At 34.0% G+C, this 16211-nt stretch overlaps 1 protein-coding gene across 1 annotated transcript; it reads right to left on the reverse strand.

Annotated features, from left to right (window-relative positions):
- Positions 1-8455: 8455 nt before the first annotated feature.
- LOC126703426 (uncharacterized) lies at positions 8456-10360 on the reverse strand. The gene is made up of 7 exons (XM_050402387.1): positions 10222-10360; positions 9871-10115; positions 9556-9765; positions 9312-9404; positions 9108-9209; positions 8657-8965; positions 8456-8533 (listed from the first exon to the last, which is right to left on the reverse strand). Exons 1-7 carry the CDS (start codon positions 10358-10360, stop codon positions 8456-8458), a joined length of 1176 nt encoding a protein of 391 aa, XP_050258344.1.
- Between the last annotated feature and the right edge of the window lie 5851 nt (positions 10361-16211).

A 16211-nucleotide genomic window follows, 5' to 3' on the forward strand; every position in this document is an offset into this window, starting at 1 on the left:
TAAATAAGGGCTTTTAAAGTTAAAGCCTGAACCTTTGCATTACTTGTTTATGAAATGAAATTAATAAGGTCGCATATAAATAGGTGTGTGCGTGTGAATAAAGCCAGAATTGGTGGACCAAAGAAGTGTTGGTCAAGTCGCATGTATGTTATATATAACTAGAGACCTCACGTGGGAGAGCATGAAGTTCTGCTAAGACTTTCTCATTTAGGCTTCTACATCATCAAAGTTAATTTGCATTTATGTCAAATTTTTAGTTCATTGAATGCGTTAACGAATAAATACACATATCAATTATCTATAGTTATGTACTAATTTATATATATATACTCATCAAAAAAAAATTATATATATATAAGTATTTTAAATGTTTTTTTATTAAAAAAAATTATATAAGAAAGCAAAAACTTCATGTGGGAGATTATGTAGTTCTGCCATGTGGCGTTTTGTTAGAGTAATTTTTCATTTAACTTTCCACCTCACCTTCTTTACATATGTTGGATTATAGTAAAATATTATTAGTAGGATATTAATATTTCCACTGAGTATTTAACACCTTCCACTATCAGTTCGCAAATGAGGAATTGAATATATATTATAATCAATAGTTTTTCAATAATTTAATAATTTAAATAAATAGTACCTCAAAAAAAAAAATTTAATAAAATCTCTTACAAATTTATTTAGGATTTTCTTAGCAATTTGATCAAATACCACAAAAAATGTTTTGTTTGTTGCATCAACAACTTCAATTTGAATCATGTATCTAAAGTAATTTGTAATTGTATAATAGTTATAGTGAGATAAATATGTCCCTTTATATATACTTACCCATAGACATTCTATATCAAATACACACAGACAAAAAATGATGTCATTTATCTTCAATCTTTCGACAACACTTACCTAGCTGTAACATTGTTGTTTCATCTAATCCTAACCCGTATGAATTGGCTACAACCAAGAAAAGGGAGGGGGGGGGGGGGGGGGGGGGTTGCATTTTATATTGAGTGCCAGTAGCAAAATCGATTTTGATGTTAAGGTCAAACGTTGTGGATTTATGGGTTTTGTAAATAATTTGATTGATTGTGAGTGTTTGGAATTTATTTTTTGTTTTAGAATTAAGGAGAAAGAGAAAGAGAAAGACACATTCTATATCAACTTTTATTCTATAATATTCCTCCAAAGGTTTTTTTTTTTTTTTTTCTCATTACTTCAATTGAATAATTATAATGGATATGTGTGCGCAATTTATAATTGTTGCTTATTATGATGAACTCGTTACTAATAAAGTTATATAACAATTATTCTATAATACATATACAACATTCTCTAAAACCATCTTACATAAAATATTACGACATTATCCATGCATTGCACGGGTAACTTACTAGTATAAATAAAGAGTCACACAAAGTATAACTTGCTCCTAACCCATTATTTCTCTTGCATTAAGGTGAACTTAATGCTTCCTTAAATGATATTTTAAGGAAACATCACTGAATGCATTATTTTTCAAATAAAAAGGTACAAGAATCCAAACCGTCTTCCTTGATTTGAACTAGTGTGTAACCCATGTGTTGGGTTAAAATGAATCGACCCTTTTAATTAATTAATTACCCAAGTTAATTAATTAGGTTCAATTACATGCAATGGCATGGCAACACAAACAAATCACCAACTAAATGAAATGCAGCGGACATTAAATTGACACGGTAATTTGTTTACGAATGGAAAAAACCTCCAAGGCAAAAACCTCATCGGGTGATTTTCAGGTCATCACTCCCAAAAATCCACTATTATCAATCACAAGCGGTTATAAGTATAAGGAATCTTACCAAGCCCTTTGGCCAATTCCGAAATACCAACCTACAGTTGAATCCTTACCCCAATACCCAATTGGACTTGTATTGTAATGGCAATCTTCTAGTTTAATGCACGAATCCCAGTACGTGACTAACCAATGATGCACGGATCCAAGTACGTGACTGACCCCAAAAACTTAAAGAAGATGTTGGTTGTAAAGTTCTCCAGTTCATCAACGATGAAAATCAAGAAGCTCCTTGGTTACAAAACCCAATGGCGCAAAGATGCAGTCACTTCTTTTTGAGAGAACAAGGCACTAGGTCACTTTTTGCATGTGCAACGGCCTTTAAAATAATCCTTATATATGTCTAGGGTTGTGAGAAATGAAACCTTATACAAATATACAAGCATGGTCGAAAATCAAATCTGGAATTTCTGATTTCATAAGTCTTGACAAAAATTGCTTGTGTTGAGCTTCGACTTTAAATCTGGATAGAAGTCTTTCTGTCGAGATTACTGTCGAGCTTTAATAAACAACTCTTCTTTACTTATTTCTTGGTCAAGTCTTTATGGCTTTAACACTTGACTTGAACAACATGTTTCTTGAAGTGTTAAACCCATCCTAGATATACCCAATTACAAGTGCATTTTGTCAAAAGATTAGCTAATTACATAAAATATGTCCCTAACACCATGCATACACATGATGCATTTAAAATTAAACTCATTTTTTATCATAAAAATATAAATTATTAGTCAAATATTTTTAAAAAAAGTATACATAATTAGTCACATGTTAAAATTCTTATCTAACTTTAATACTACTTAAAAATGCTACAATTCTATCTAAATTTCTAAAAAACTTGTCTATGTCTCTAAACTATAGGGATAAAAAGTTCCTTTTTTTGTCCTTAAACTTATAAAACAAAGCTCTTTAATAAGGTTAAGGACGAAAAATAAGTTTTTTAAAATTTATGGAAAAAAATTAAATTTATGCAAAATTTAAAAAAGAAACAATATTTTATAATGTTACATTACTAACTAACTTTTTTTATTATAATAAATTAGCACGCGTGCCTAATTTTACTGTGATTATATATTATGACAAAACTTATGAACAATACTTTAGATTTTTTATGTTACTCACTTAAAATTCAGCCATGTGGCAATTTAATTTAAAAAATACACTTTCATCCTATAAGAAAAAAACCACATGGCAAAATTAGGAACAATACTTAAGTACTGTACCTAAATCCTGCTCTATTTATTATTCTTTTCAAACGTTATATTTATAGCATTATTTTATAGTACTATATAAAATTATGATTTTTTTTATATATTAAATATGAGATAGTTTTAATCTTCAATGATTTTGATATTTGGCAATCTTGGACTAACTCAAACTATTAACTATTACTAAACAAATTCTAATAAAATTAGGTTATGATTTCCCATTGCCAATATCTAGCATTCAACTTGTGCTGGTTTGGGAGAGTCCATTTTCAATGGTTTATTAAGCTTAAAAAAAAGTTATAAAAAAAATACAATTATACATACGTTCCTATCATCTTTATATTGGGTTGTGTAATATAAATAAAGAGTTATACGAAGTATAACTTGCTCCTAACTCGTTATTTCTCTTGCATTAAGGTGAATTTAATGCTTCCTTAAATGATAGTTTAAGGAAGCATCACTAAATGCATTATTTTTTAAATAAAAAAGGTACAAGAATCCAGACTGTCCCTCCTTGATTTAAACCAGCGTGTAACCCATGCATACACATGGATACATTTAAAATTAAACACATTTTTTATCATAAAAATATAACTATTAGTCAAATTATTTAAATAAAAAAAAAAAGTAAACGTAATTATTTACATATTAAAATTCTTACCTAACTTTTTTTTATTTTTTTTTATTTTTATTTTATAGACGAAACTTCTTTGATAACATTAATGCACTTGAAAATCAGCAAAAAACACAAAATTTAAATCTGGTGGAATACACTTCATCCAGACAAGTAAAGGAAAAAAAAAAAATCTCGCTCTCTGTGTTAAGGCATGTGCTACCAAATTACCTTTCCTTACAATATGAGAGAAAGAAAAGCCTATAGGAGACTAACAAAGGATAAAATATCCCTAACTAAATGACCAAAGGAGGAGAACAACATATCTCCCTTCTTTCCTGAAGCATTTTGAATAACCACCACAATCCCCCGCTTCATTGCTCTTTGGAAACATAACATCATCAAAATTAGTTTTGAGCTCCCTTGTCCTAGGTGGTACCCAAACTTTTTTCTTTCCAAGGGACTTACCTCGTGGTGGCTTCGGATGTCCCTTAAAATTCTGCAGAACATTATGAACTAATTCTTGCATTTTTTTTCTAGAGGAAGAGTTTGTTCATTTAGCCTAGTCTTATTCCCATGAGACCATATGAACCATGCAACAGTAGCGAAGAGCTTTGGGACACGAGGTTTTGATAGCATTAATCCAACCAAGTCCGAGAACAAACCCTGTGAAGCTTCGAACCTATTCACCTATCTGAAGTTTAAGCACCAAAGTGAAATTACCGCTTTGCACTCCCACAATGCATGCATTGTGTCCTCATACTTGCCCCCACACTGGTGACATATAGGACTAGAGAGTACTCTTCATTTAAGCAAATTTGCTTTTGTTGGTAAGTGTTAGGCTCTAAATATTTAGGATTAAATGTTTAGATTCTAAATTTATGTATGTTGGCAAACCGAGAACAAAAACTTGTCCAGATTAGGTGTTAGACATTGCTCAAGATTGTTCAAGTCAAGATTTAAGAACTGTCAAGTTGTAGAAAGAAGATTTCAAATTCTATGAACCTCAATTGATCGAAAGAAAGGTTAAACCGATCGAAAGTTGTATTCTGCATATTTTAAATCAGGCCTAAAGCCCATGAAAAACGTTTAGGGTTTTAGTCCAACACTACTAGGTATAAAAGGAAAACCCTAATTACGTTTTAGAAGCTTTTGGAAGTCTTGTGAGTTACTCCTGTGAGATTTGTGAGAATTTTGTAACCTTCTAACTCTACAAGCATCTACCGAAATAAGATCTACAATCCAGAATTGATGGAAACATGTTTCTTCATAAAGATCTACTACTAATGGTAATTTGAAACCATTGAGTGTGATCTCAAAGTCACAAATGTGGGTGTTTGTGTTTGACAAATTCAGATAGAAGAGTCCATGGAGTTAGAGTTGCACGTGGTCGTGTGAGTAAGTTCTACAAGAGGTAGCTTTAGATTTTAGGGAGAAAATCCATTGTAAACTTTCATTCTATCATAGTGAATTTGTTTACCTTAAGGAGGGCGAGGTTAAATCCTCCCCAAGTTTTTACCTTGAAACTGTTGGTTTCATTGGTTTTCCTAAGTCATCATATTGCTGTCTTATTTATTTTTCCACAGTGAGTAATATGATTACATTAGTTTAACCTAAATCTGAATAATTAACCTAAGTAACAACTTGGCTAATTAATTAGGTTAAACGAACCTGATTCATAGGGGTCTAAATAGAACAAACAAGTGGTATCAAAGCATGAAGAACTTCATCAATTCATTCGGAATGATGTGTGGGAATTGGTTCCTAGACCACAAGGAGTTAATGTAATTGGCACTAAATGGATTTTCAAGAACAAGTCTGATGAACATGGCACAGTTATAAGAGACTTGTTGCTCAAGGGTACACTCAAGTAGAAGGAGTAGAATTTGATGAGACTTTTGCACCTGTAGCTAGACTTGAGTCTATCCGAATTCTCTTGGCCATTGCATGTCACTTGAACTTCAAACTCTATCAGATGGATGTGAATAGTGCATTTTTGAATGGGATGTTGTAAGAAGAAGTGTATGTGGAGCAGCATAAAGGATTTGTGGATCCACACAGACCCTACAAACTGAAGAAAGCACTGTATGGTCTTAAACAAGCTCCTTGAGCTTGGTATGATAGACTGACTTCTTATCTTACGGAGAATGAATTTAAAAGAGGAAATGTAGATAATACTCTTTTTATTCGAAAGGATAAGAAACATTTTGTTGTAGCACAAGTCTATGTGGATGACATTGTCTTTGGCTCTACTAATGAGAATCGTTGCAAGTCTTTTGCTAATGAAATGAAAAAAAATGTTTGAGATGAGTATGGCGGCCGAACTTACCTACTTCCTAGGACTTCAAGAGAAGCAAACTAAAAAAGGAATCTACATCTACCAAGCAAAATATGCCAAAAATCTCGTAAAGATATTTGGACTAGAAAATGCAGCTTATGCTAGAGAACCAATGACCACCGCCACAAAATTGGGGATTGATCCATCAAGTTAGCCTATTGACATTACTTTATATAGAAGTATGATTGGTTGTATGTTGTTTCTTACTACTAGTCATCCTGATATATCTTTTAGCATTGGAAAGTGTGCTAGAAATGTCACATTTAACTGCTATTAAAAAAAAAAAAAAAAATCAAATATGTGAATGGGACTAGTGATTTTGGTTTGTTTTATAGCAAAGAATCAAATGTATCCCTTGCTGGATATTCTAATGTTGATTGAGCTAGAAATAGCGATGATAGAAAAAGAACTACTGGAGGGTGCTTTTATGTTGGAATGAATTTATTTGCTTGGATGAGTAAGAAGCAAAATTTTGTCTTGGTCTACTGTAGAAGCTGAATATATTGCTGTAGGAAGTTGTTGCTCATAGCTTTTACGCATGAAAAAGCTTTTATGTGATTATGACATATCACAGGAAACTATGGTTGTGTATTATGATAACTCTAGTGCTATTGATATCTCCAAGAATCCAGTTCAACACTCTAGAACTAAACACATAAAGATTAGATATAACTTTATTAGCGATCTTATGGAAAGAAAAATTGTTGCTCTTGCGTATATCCCTACTGAGCATCAGAATGTTGACATTTTTACCAAATCCTTTGATAGAAGTAGATTTGAACCCCTTTGTCAAGTGATTAGTGCTATCACATGCCTCTAGGTTTTTAGGAACTCCATGGTCCTTGTGCTTAATTTCTCCATCCTTTGGACAAAATGTTTTTGCTTAGGATTTTATTTTCTGAATTTCATTCTAGGGTTGATTAGGATGTTGTTAATGATAGGCCAAAAATGTATTGACCCCTTATGATAAATTAATCAATTAATTAGCCAAGTTAATTAATTAATTCAATTAACATGCAATAACACATGGTAGCACAAACAAATCACCAAATAACTAAATAAAATTAAATTTGACATGGTGATTTGTTTACAAATGGGGAAAACCTCCAAGGCATAAACCCCACTGTGTGAATTTAAGGTCACCACTCCTATGAATCCACTATTATCAAAACAAGTGGTTGCAAGTAAAGGAATCCAGATACCTTATACTAACCTACAGTTGAACCCTTACCCCAATACCCAAATGGACTTGTTCTATAGTGACAATCTCTCATTTTCAATACATGGCTCCCAATACGTGACTAACCAATCGATGCACGGATCCAAGTACGTAACTAACACACCAACTTGAGAAGGATGTTGGCTGCAAAGTTTTTCAGTTCATCCACATGATGAAGATCAAGAAGATCTTTGGTTACAAAACCCTATAGCGTACAAACGTAGCAGCTTTTTCAAGAGAAAGATGAACTAGGGCATATGTCTCCAGTCACAATATGCTTGCAACAATAAGTGCAACAACCTTTGTCTCTACTTGAATCAAGTGACACCACTACAAGAAATTTGGGTTTAGGCAATGTTTTAAAAACATCACTAAAAACCCAAAAAACGTCACTATAGACACAAATGGTCTATAGCGACTTTTTTTTTTGTGACGTTCAAAAATGTCACAATAGAGTGGTCGCTATATATCTATTGCGACGTTTTGAAAAACGTTGCCATATGTTATTCTTTAGTGGCATTTAAAAACTTTTAGTGATGTTTTAAATAATATTACATTTTCATATATAATGTTGGAAAATACATTTAGTGACATTTTGAAAACGCCACAAATAATCGCACTTATAGCGACGTTTCAAAAATGTCGCAAAAGCATTTGTCCCCTTGCTTTTTAGTGACATTTTTAAAGTGTCGCTATAGGATTGATTATTGGCAGCGTTTTAAAGGTGTCGCTAAAATGGATTTCCTCTTACTTTTTAGTGACGTTTTTAAAATGTCACAAAAACCTGCTCATTTTTGTTCAAATATTAAAAATGCTATATAAACCTGCTTAAAATTGAACAATAACTAACACAAGCTTATAATAAATCAAATATACCTATTGATCATCAATATTCTACAATAACACATTAACCATAGATTCAATATATAAATATATATATATATATATATGTTTAATACCAATACATATATCATCTTGAATTGAACAAAATACTTGTCTAACTACCAAAAAAAAAAAAAAAAAAAAAAAAAAAACCACCACCTAAACTATGACAATATTAAACAAAGTACAATACTTCCAAAATAAATGTGGTTGTAACAAAACACTTGTCTACCTATACAAAAAGAAACCACCACCCAAACTATGACAATATTATAAAAAAAAGTACAATAGTTCGAAAATAATTGTGGTTGTTCAAAATAACTATGTAATAGCCCATGGAGTCCTTAAAACACTGCATGTACCGCTATATGCTAGTTTCTTGATGGGATAAAGCCTGTGACCTGTAAGGAGTTGGAGATTGATAATCTAAACTGAAACCACCCTGAATACAAATTAAAGTATCTAATAAGTTCATAAAGTAATCATTTCAAGTAACAAAATAATAGTTGCTTTACTTAAAAAATTTAAAAACCAAATACATTCTTAAAACATTAAAATTTAATACCCAACTAGCTTTTGAAGAATGATTTTGCTGATTTTGCACTAGTTGCATCAATTGGGTCATTCGCTCCTCTAAGTTTTCATAACGATTCACTTTCTCCGTCAAAGAAGCCACTTGATTCTTCAACTGAGTCACTTTAGCATCACTTTCTTGGCTTCTTACTTGAGCAATTGCAGGAGTGCTCTTGGCAGGATGCATACTTGGAGTTGGGCCAAATCCCACACCTCGAACACGACCATTGCGCTCATTACCAAACACTTGAGCATATACATCATCTGGTGCCCATGCAATACTACCAGTAAGGTCGGATGACTGTACACGATTTGAGGACTCACTCAATAGTTCGTTGATTTTTTTTTTTTCTAATATTCAAAATTTGAACACAATAACACATTAGAAATTAACAATGTTAATAAATTCAATATTACACTTAGCAAATCATGATATTACTTACAATGTTGCCTTCTGCTACGGTGTTAACTAGAGTACCATCTTTATGAAGATGGAGTTTTACATATACATCCGCATGCTCTACAAGATGCCCAAGCGTTGTTACCTAAATTATGGTCATTTCATTTATTTAATTAGGAATAATGGTTTCATACAAACTTAAGAACAATCTAATAAGTCATTTACAAGATAATTATTAAGTCATTACCATTTCTTCTACATATGAAGCAAAGTTTTTTGAACCACCAGTATGTACATTTGTTTGCTTGGAACGACTATTCTTGTTTTTCAAAGCAAGCTCCTACGTTCAAAAAAATTACATATTTAAACAAAGTATTATTTGAATATATTTTTCATGGTAGATATTCAATGTAGAATAAAGATATCCATATGAATGTTCTTGTTCTGATGATGATGTAGAACAATTAAAGCATATCAATATAGAATAATACCTTCGTTTTTGGTAAACTCCAATACTGAACAAGGTCTTCATAATCTTCATAAATTACATTTGGTGGTACTCGTGCTCTATTTCCTCTTCCTAGGAAATACTTCTTCTTCAAAGTTGACTTGTGGTTCTTCCAAGATTTCGCAATTGAGGACAATGTCCTATTCTTCATTGCCTCCAACCTAGCAAGTTCTTCAGGCAAAATCCATTTTGACTGCATGCAATAGCTTAGTTAGCAAATCCATATCAAGCTAAACACTTGTGTAAAACTCATTATAAGATAGAATAATACACATATAGTCTATAACTTCCTGAATACCTGAACAATATCCCATATTTGTTCCTTAAATTCATCTGGCATTCTTGTCCAATTCTTATACTTAATTGGGCACAAATGGGGTTTTCGTGCAATTGTACCCAACCAACTTGTGAAGTTCCTCCCTGCCTTCTTAATTGGTTGATTTGAACTAGTTAATGGCAATTCAATCTTGTGATTTTCAGGGAGATTCCAAATGAATAAGTAATTGTTAGCACCACGAGTAGCACGTACTGGAAGCGGCACAACTGTAATGAGAATAAAACAATAAAAGTCATTGTCGTGCAATATGGGATATTTGTCAAACAATATTAACCATACTCACAAACATGGTCTTAGAAATATATAAAATACCTGGATTTGGTGCATTTGATGGATTAACTGTGGATGATTGGTCAATTTCTTGTTGTGACTCATGATCCACATTTTCATTAGAGGCTTGTTGTGATGACCTTACCGAAACGTCACGTATAACTAAACCTTTTATTTTCATTTATACCTTCAAGAACTAAAATAAGCAAAGAAGATTTATATCCATTTCTATCCATATCTTCATTTACAAAACAAATTCAAAATCACGTAGTTTCATAAACATGCAAATAAGATTACACATAATCTTAAATATAATAAACAAACCATATCAAGTCTATTTATATCTTCATTCACACAAATGGATTAAGTCTTGTATATCTACAAACATAAGTAAAAACCATGGAAGTAGAATTACACATACACTTAAATATAGTACACAACATATTCAAAACCACATAGTTTCATAACATGCAAATAAGATTACACATAATCTTAAATATACTAAACAAATCATATCAAATCTATCAATATTCTCATTCACACAAATGGATTAAGTCTTGAATCTCTACAAACTTAAGCAAAAACCATGGAAATAGAATTACGCATACACTTAAATATAGTGCACAACATATTCAAAACCACATAGTTTAATAAACATGCAAATAGGAATACACAAATGGACTAAGTCTTTAACATCTTAAGAAACAAGCAACAACCATCTACAAAGGATTACAAATAAACTTGTCCTATAATACACAACAACTTTGACAGTTTTTAGACCCCTCACACAATTGATTAAACCTAGGTAATTAGCCAAGTTGTTACTTAGTCCAATTAAACGAGTCTAGGTTATCACAATAATAAAGATCAAATCATGCAAAGCAGCGGAAAATAAATAACACACGATATGATCACTCAGGAAACCAAACCGATAAAAACCTGGAGAGGATTTGACCTAGCTATCCTCAAGGTAAACCTGAATCCATTATCTTGAAAGAATTGAAGTTCATACAAAATGACTTACAAGCACCCCCGCTTGACTTCCTAATGCTACCAACCAGTAGAACTTACTGACACGACCACGTGCAAGCTCCGAATCCACGGACTCCTTCCTTCTTGGATTCCCACCAGCTACAAGCACCCCCGCTTGTGTATTCTTTAAGCTTTAATGGCAGCAACTGTTTTGATCATCAAGGTGTAGAGAATATCTCCTCCTTGAAAACCCTAAGTTTGTGTAAAGGAAAGCTCCTCTAGATCTCACAAGAGATTTACACAAACCGCAATATGAGCAACACTAAAACGTGGCTAGGGTTTGCCTTTTATACTTAGGACAAATAAGAAACCCCCTAAAAAATTTTTAAAACAATTAGGGCTAAGTTGGAAAATTCTGCAGAAAAGCAATCTGCCCGAGCTTCGATCAGTCAAGCCTAAGCTTCGATCGATCGAGCCAGGCCGAAAGCCACAGTGCTTTCTACTTTACACTCGATTCCAACTTTACATTGACATACAACTTTGATCTAGCTTTAAACACTTCTAAACACATTGTTTTGATCATGGTTTGCCAACAATACAAATTAGAGTTCTAAATACATAAATTCCTACACTGTAGAACCTAACAAACTTCATAACCACCTAGTTTCATAAACATGCAAATAAGATTACACAAGATAACTTTAAAGCTCTTCACAAGCAAAGCAAATAGAAATACACAAAAAAGATGAATGACATATTAACTCTCATCATCAGCCGACTCATCATTTGACCCATCATTTAACTCTTCACCATCTTCATTCTTATCATCAGTAGACTCATCATTGGACTCATACATGTCATCAATGAACTCTTCATCATCTATATTGTCATCTTCAACCAATTCATGCTCAACAAATAACGGTGTTTCATAAATGGTCCCTTCTACATCTCTACGAGTCTATGCAAGGTTATCATTTACATCATGTGCATTATCAATGGTTATATTATAAGGAACATTCTCACAAAAGTTATCTACATCATCATCAGATGAAGCACCAGTTCCAACATCAAAAACATCTCTAGATTTTGTTTTAACAATGACCATCCAATCTTTATGTCTTGGATCTTCCACATAAAAGATTTGTGAAGCTAAGACATACGGCTCATCAATCAATCGATCACCCTTATGTATCAATCTTGTAAAGTTGACAAGAGGGAAACCAAACTTGTCAGAATAGTTCAACTCAACAATGTCAGTTAAGACACCATAGTAAGTAACGCCACCTTCAATGGCGACACTAAGTCCACTGTTTTGAGTTTTCCTATTTGCCTCAAAATCTTTGGTGCGAAACTTCAATCCATTTAGAACATAACGCTTGAACCGTTTAACTTCATTATCTGGATATCAAGCAAGCCATATAACTTTTTTAGGAAGTTTCTCCCTCTCATCAACATCCATTGACAACACCTAATATAAACGATGTGTTCTATTAAAAGTATAATCTCAAGAAAGGTATAGCAAAAAATACTTTTATATGTCATACACTTACATGGTACTTAAACCAGTGACAAAATCTCTCCATGTGTTGCTTTTCAATAACATCATTAGCTACATTTGGGTGAAGTTCCTTTAAATGATCTTTGTGCACACTGTGTAAGAAAATTTGTGTTAGTATCATAAACTTGAGTTATGTTATGACATTAAGCAGTAATGGATGATGTCTTAATTACTTACATGCGAAATGGGGTAATTTCATCACAACTAAATAGCACATAACGATGTGCTTGGGTCCATGATTTTGAGTCTAGGGTGATGCTCAACACCGCACCTGTAGATTCTTCAACATTCCTTACGGGCCAAGTGAAGACAGTTTTGACATTTTTGAAATATCATGAACAGAATGTTAAGCACTCCTCTGCCAAGTACCCTTCTGCAATACAACCTTCTGGACAAGCCTTATTTCGAATATAGGACTTCAATCGTGACAAGTACCTATATGAATAAAGAAAATCAACAATGGAACATTGAATTTGAATGAAAGAAAATGGACAGGCTTACTATGTATGTCTTACTACTCTATGGGATACATCCAACGATAATGAACTAGGCCAGCAATCTTGGCTTCGTCAGTCAAATGAATGAGTAGATCTACCATAACTGTAAAGAAAGAATGAGGGAATATCCTTTCCAATTTGCACGTCACTGCAATTCTCTTCTGAAGACTCTCAAGATCTTCCAAACTCAATACTTTGGAACATATTTCCCTAAAGGAACAAGATAACTCAATCAAATGCTTGCTCACTTCATCCGGCAAAAATCCATTGATATCTATTGGAAAAAGTTGTTGTATCAAGATATGACTATCATGGCTCTTCATCCCAGAAATCTTGCGTTCTTTAAGTTTAGCACAACGGGATACATTTGAAGCATAGCCATCCGGCACACTTACACCCTTCAAAACTTGCAAAAAAATATCTTTTTCACTAGTAGTCATTTCAAAGCAAGCAGGTGGCTTATATGTCTTATCACTACCAAGCTCCTCAAGATAAAGTTCATTTCTTATACCCATTTCTTCTAAGTCAAGGCGTGCCTTTAAGTTATCCCTCGTCTTTCCATCCATGTTCAACACTGTGCCAATTACATTGTCAACCATATTTTTTTCTATATGCATCACATCAAGATTGTGACGCAACATGTGGTTCTCCCAATAAGGCAAGTTAAAAAATATTTTTCTCTTCTTCCATATACACAAGGCTTCCTCCCCCTTTTTTCTTATTTGTCAAATTTGTAAGGTTGAATTTATTCAACCATCTAATTGGCTTTATTTCGTGCCAAATTTGCTTGTAATTCAGCATTTAGTAACCCTGTATTTAGGTGGGATTGTTGTAAGGGTAGTGAGTGAGATAGAGTGAAGTTTGCTCAAGAGTGTGCAAGAAAACAGAGTGTCGCGGCTGGGACTCGCGGGTGGACTCGCGGCTTCAACCCGCCAGAAGATGCACACGTGCCAAGCATGCTGGAAGATGAACAGTCATGCTAGCTGGAGCACTACAGGACAAAACAGGACAACTGGCCATACGGTTAACTCGCGACTGGATCTCGCAACTTGGTCAAGCCGCGAGGTCAAGCCGCAAGCCACCCCTGTTTTGGAAAAACCTGACGTTTCGCATTCCTCTTCACTCCAGTATAAATACCCTTTTAACCCACGATTGAAAGAGAGCTTCCAGAGAGAATTTTGAGAGAGAAACCCTAAAGAAAAACAAGATTGTTTCACACACAATCCCTACCTTAGAGTCTCATCAAATTCCCTCACTCTCTTCCTCTCCATTGTTAAATCCTTGAGAGGCATTATACCAAACCTGGTTCTCACCATTATCATCTCTGTGAGACAGTCGTTTGGAGTTCTGGGAAGCAGTTAGGAAGGAGCCAATCTTCATTGGTTGATGCTACAGTGTAGTAGCGGAATCCGGGAAGCTAGAAAAGAAAAAGGTTCGGCGCAACCTCGTTGGAGCAAGAAGCTTGGAGGGCTTAGGTGCACTGGGTAGATTAGGCTTGGAGGGTCTATTGCTGTCCTTGTATCCCAACTGTATTTTCTAGTGGATTGATTACCGCTTGGAGGGTGGCGGAGAGGTTTTTCGCCGAGGTCTTCGGTTTCCTCTTCGATAACACATCGGGTGTTATCTCTGTGTTTGCATCTTCCTTCCTCTCTATCTCTGCCTTTATTTTATCTGCTGTGGATTTTATTCCATTATGGCTTAGAGAGTATTTAACCTATTTCACATTATAGCATATGTTAAGTTTCCGCACACTTGTTGTTTGACATATTGCTTGTGTTGGTTAAGTTAATATTTGGGGGTCTAAACGTTCAAAAGTGTTTTGGTACACGTTTTTGAACTTTCAAAATTAACTTTTTTCTTCCCAAAAACAACATCAACCACAGCTTCTGTTGGCGCAATGATTTCACTTCCTAACACTACAACAGGAGCTTGACTAAAATCTTTACGCCCATCAAACTCCCTATCATGATTACGAAATTCATGATCACTATCCAAGAATTGCCTATGTCCAATATAGCTGAATTTTCTTCCATGTTTTAACCAACGAGATTGAGGATCGTAGTTACAAGAAGGACATGAAAGAGCTTCTTTGTTACTCCAACTTGAAATATCACCATATGCTGGAAAATCATTTATAGTCCACAACAATGCTGCATGCATTTGAAATGAGCTATTGGAAGACACATCAAATGTTTCTACTCCAACATCTAATAATTCCTTGAGTTCTTGTACTAAGGGTTGTAAGTACACATCTATATCGTTCCCAGGAGAGGTTGGAGCAGGAATCAATAGTGATAATATGAAATAAGCCCTTTTCATACACATCCAAGGAGGAAGATTGTATGAGACCAACATGACAAGCCAAGTGCTATGAGCAGTACTCATATTGAAGAACGGGTTGAATCCATTAGCTGCTAATCCAAGTCTAACATTACGAGGCTCAGATGAGAATTCTACATACTTAGAGTCAAATGACTTCCAAGCTTCAGAGTCAGCAGGATGCCTCATTAACCCATCATGTGTACGACCATCAACATGCCATTTCATGTGGGGAGCTACTTCGGGAGACATAAACAATCGTTTCGACCTTGGCTTCAAAGGGAACCACCTTAAGATCTTTACAGCTTTCTTCTTTACCTTCTTGGAAGGAGCATTCGTATTTTTTGGAACTCCGGCCTCGTTGCTTGCCCACCTTGAAAGGTTACAATTTGAGCAAGCTTCAAGGTTGGAATTTTCCTTCCAAAACAACATACAATCATTGGGGCAAGCATCAATCTTTTCATAACTCAAACCTAGATCCCTAATAATTTTTTTTGCCTCATAACAGTCTTTTGGTAACTTCGCACTTGAAGGTAGTAGCTCTTGCAAAAATTGAAGCAAGAAAGTGACTGATTTGTTACTCCAACCAAGTAGACACTTCAAGTGGTACAAATACACAATGCTGACAATTTGCTAAACTTTGTACAACCTTCATAACAAGGTTCCTCAACATCTTTGAGCAATTT

This window comes from Quercus robur, chromosome 2 (genome assembly GCF_932294415.1).
Source record: "Quercus robur chromosome 2, dhQueRobu3.1, whole genome shotgun sequence".
NCBI lineage: Eukaryota > Viridiplantae > Streptophyta > Magnoliopsida > Fagales > Fagaceae > Quercus > Quercus robur.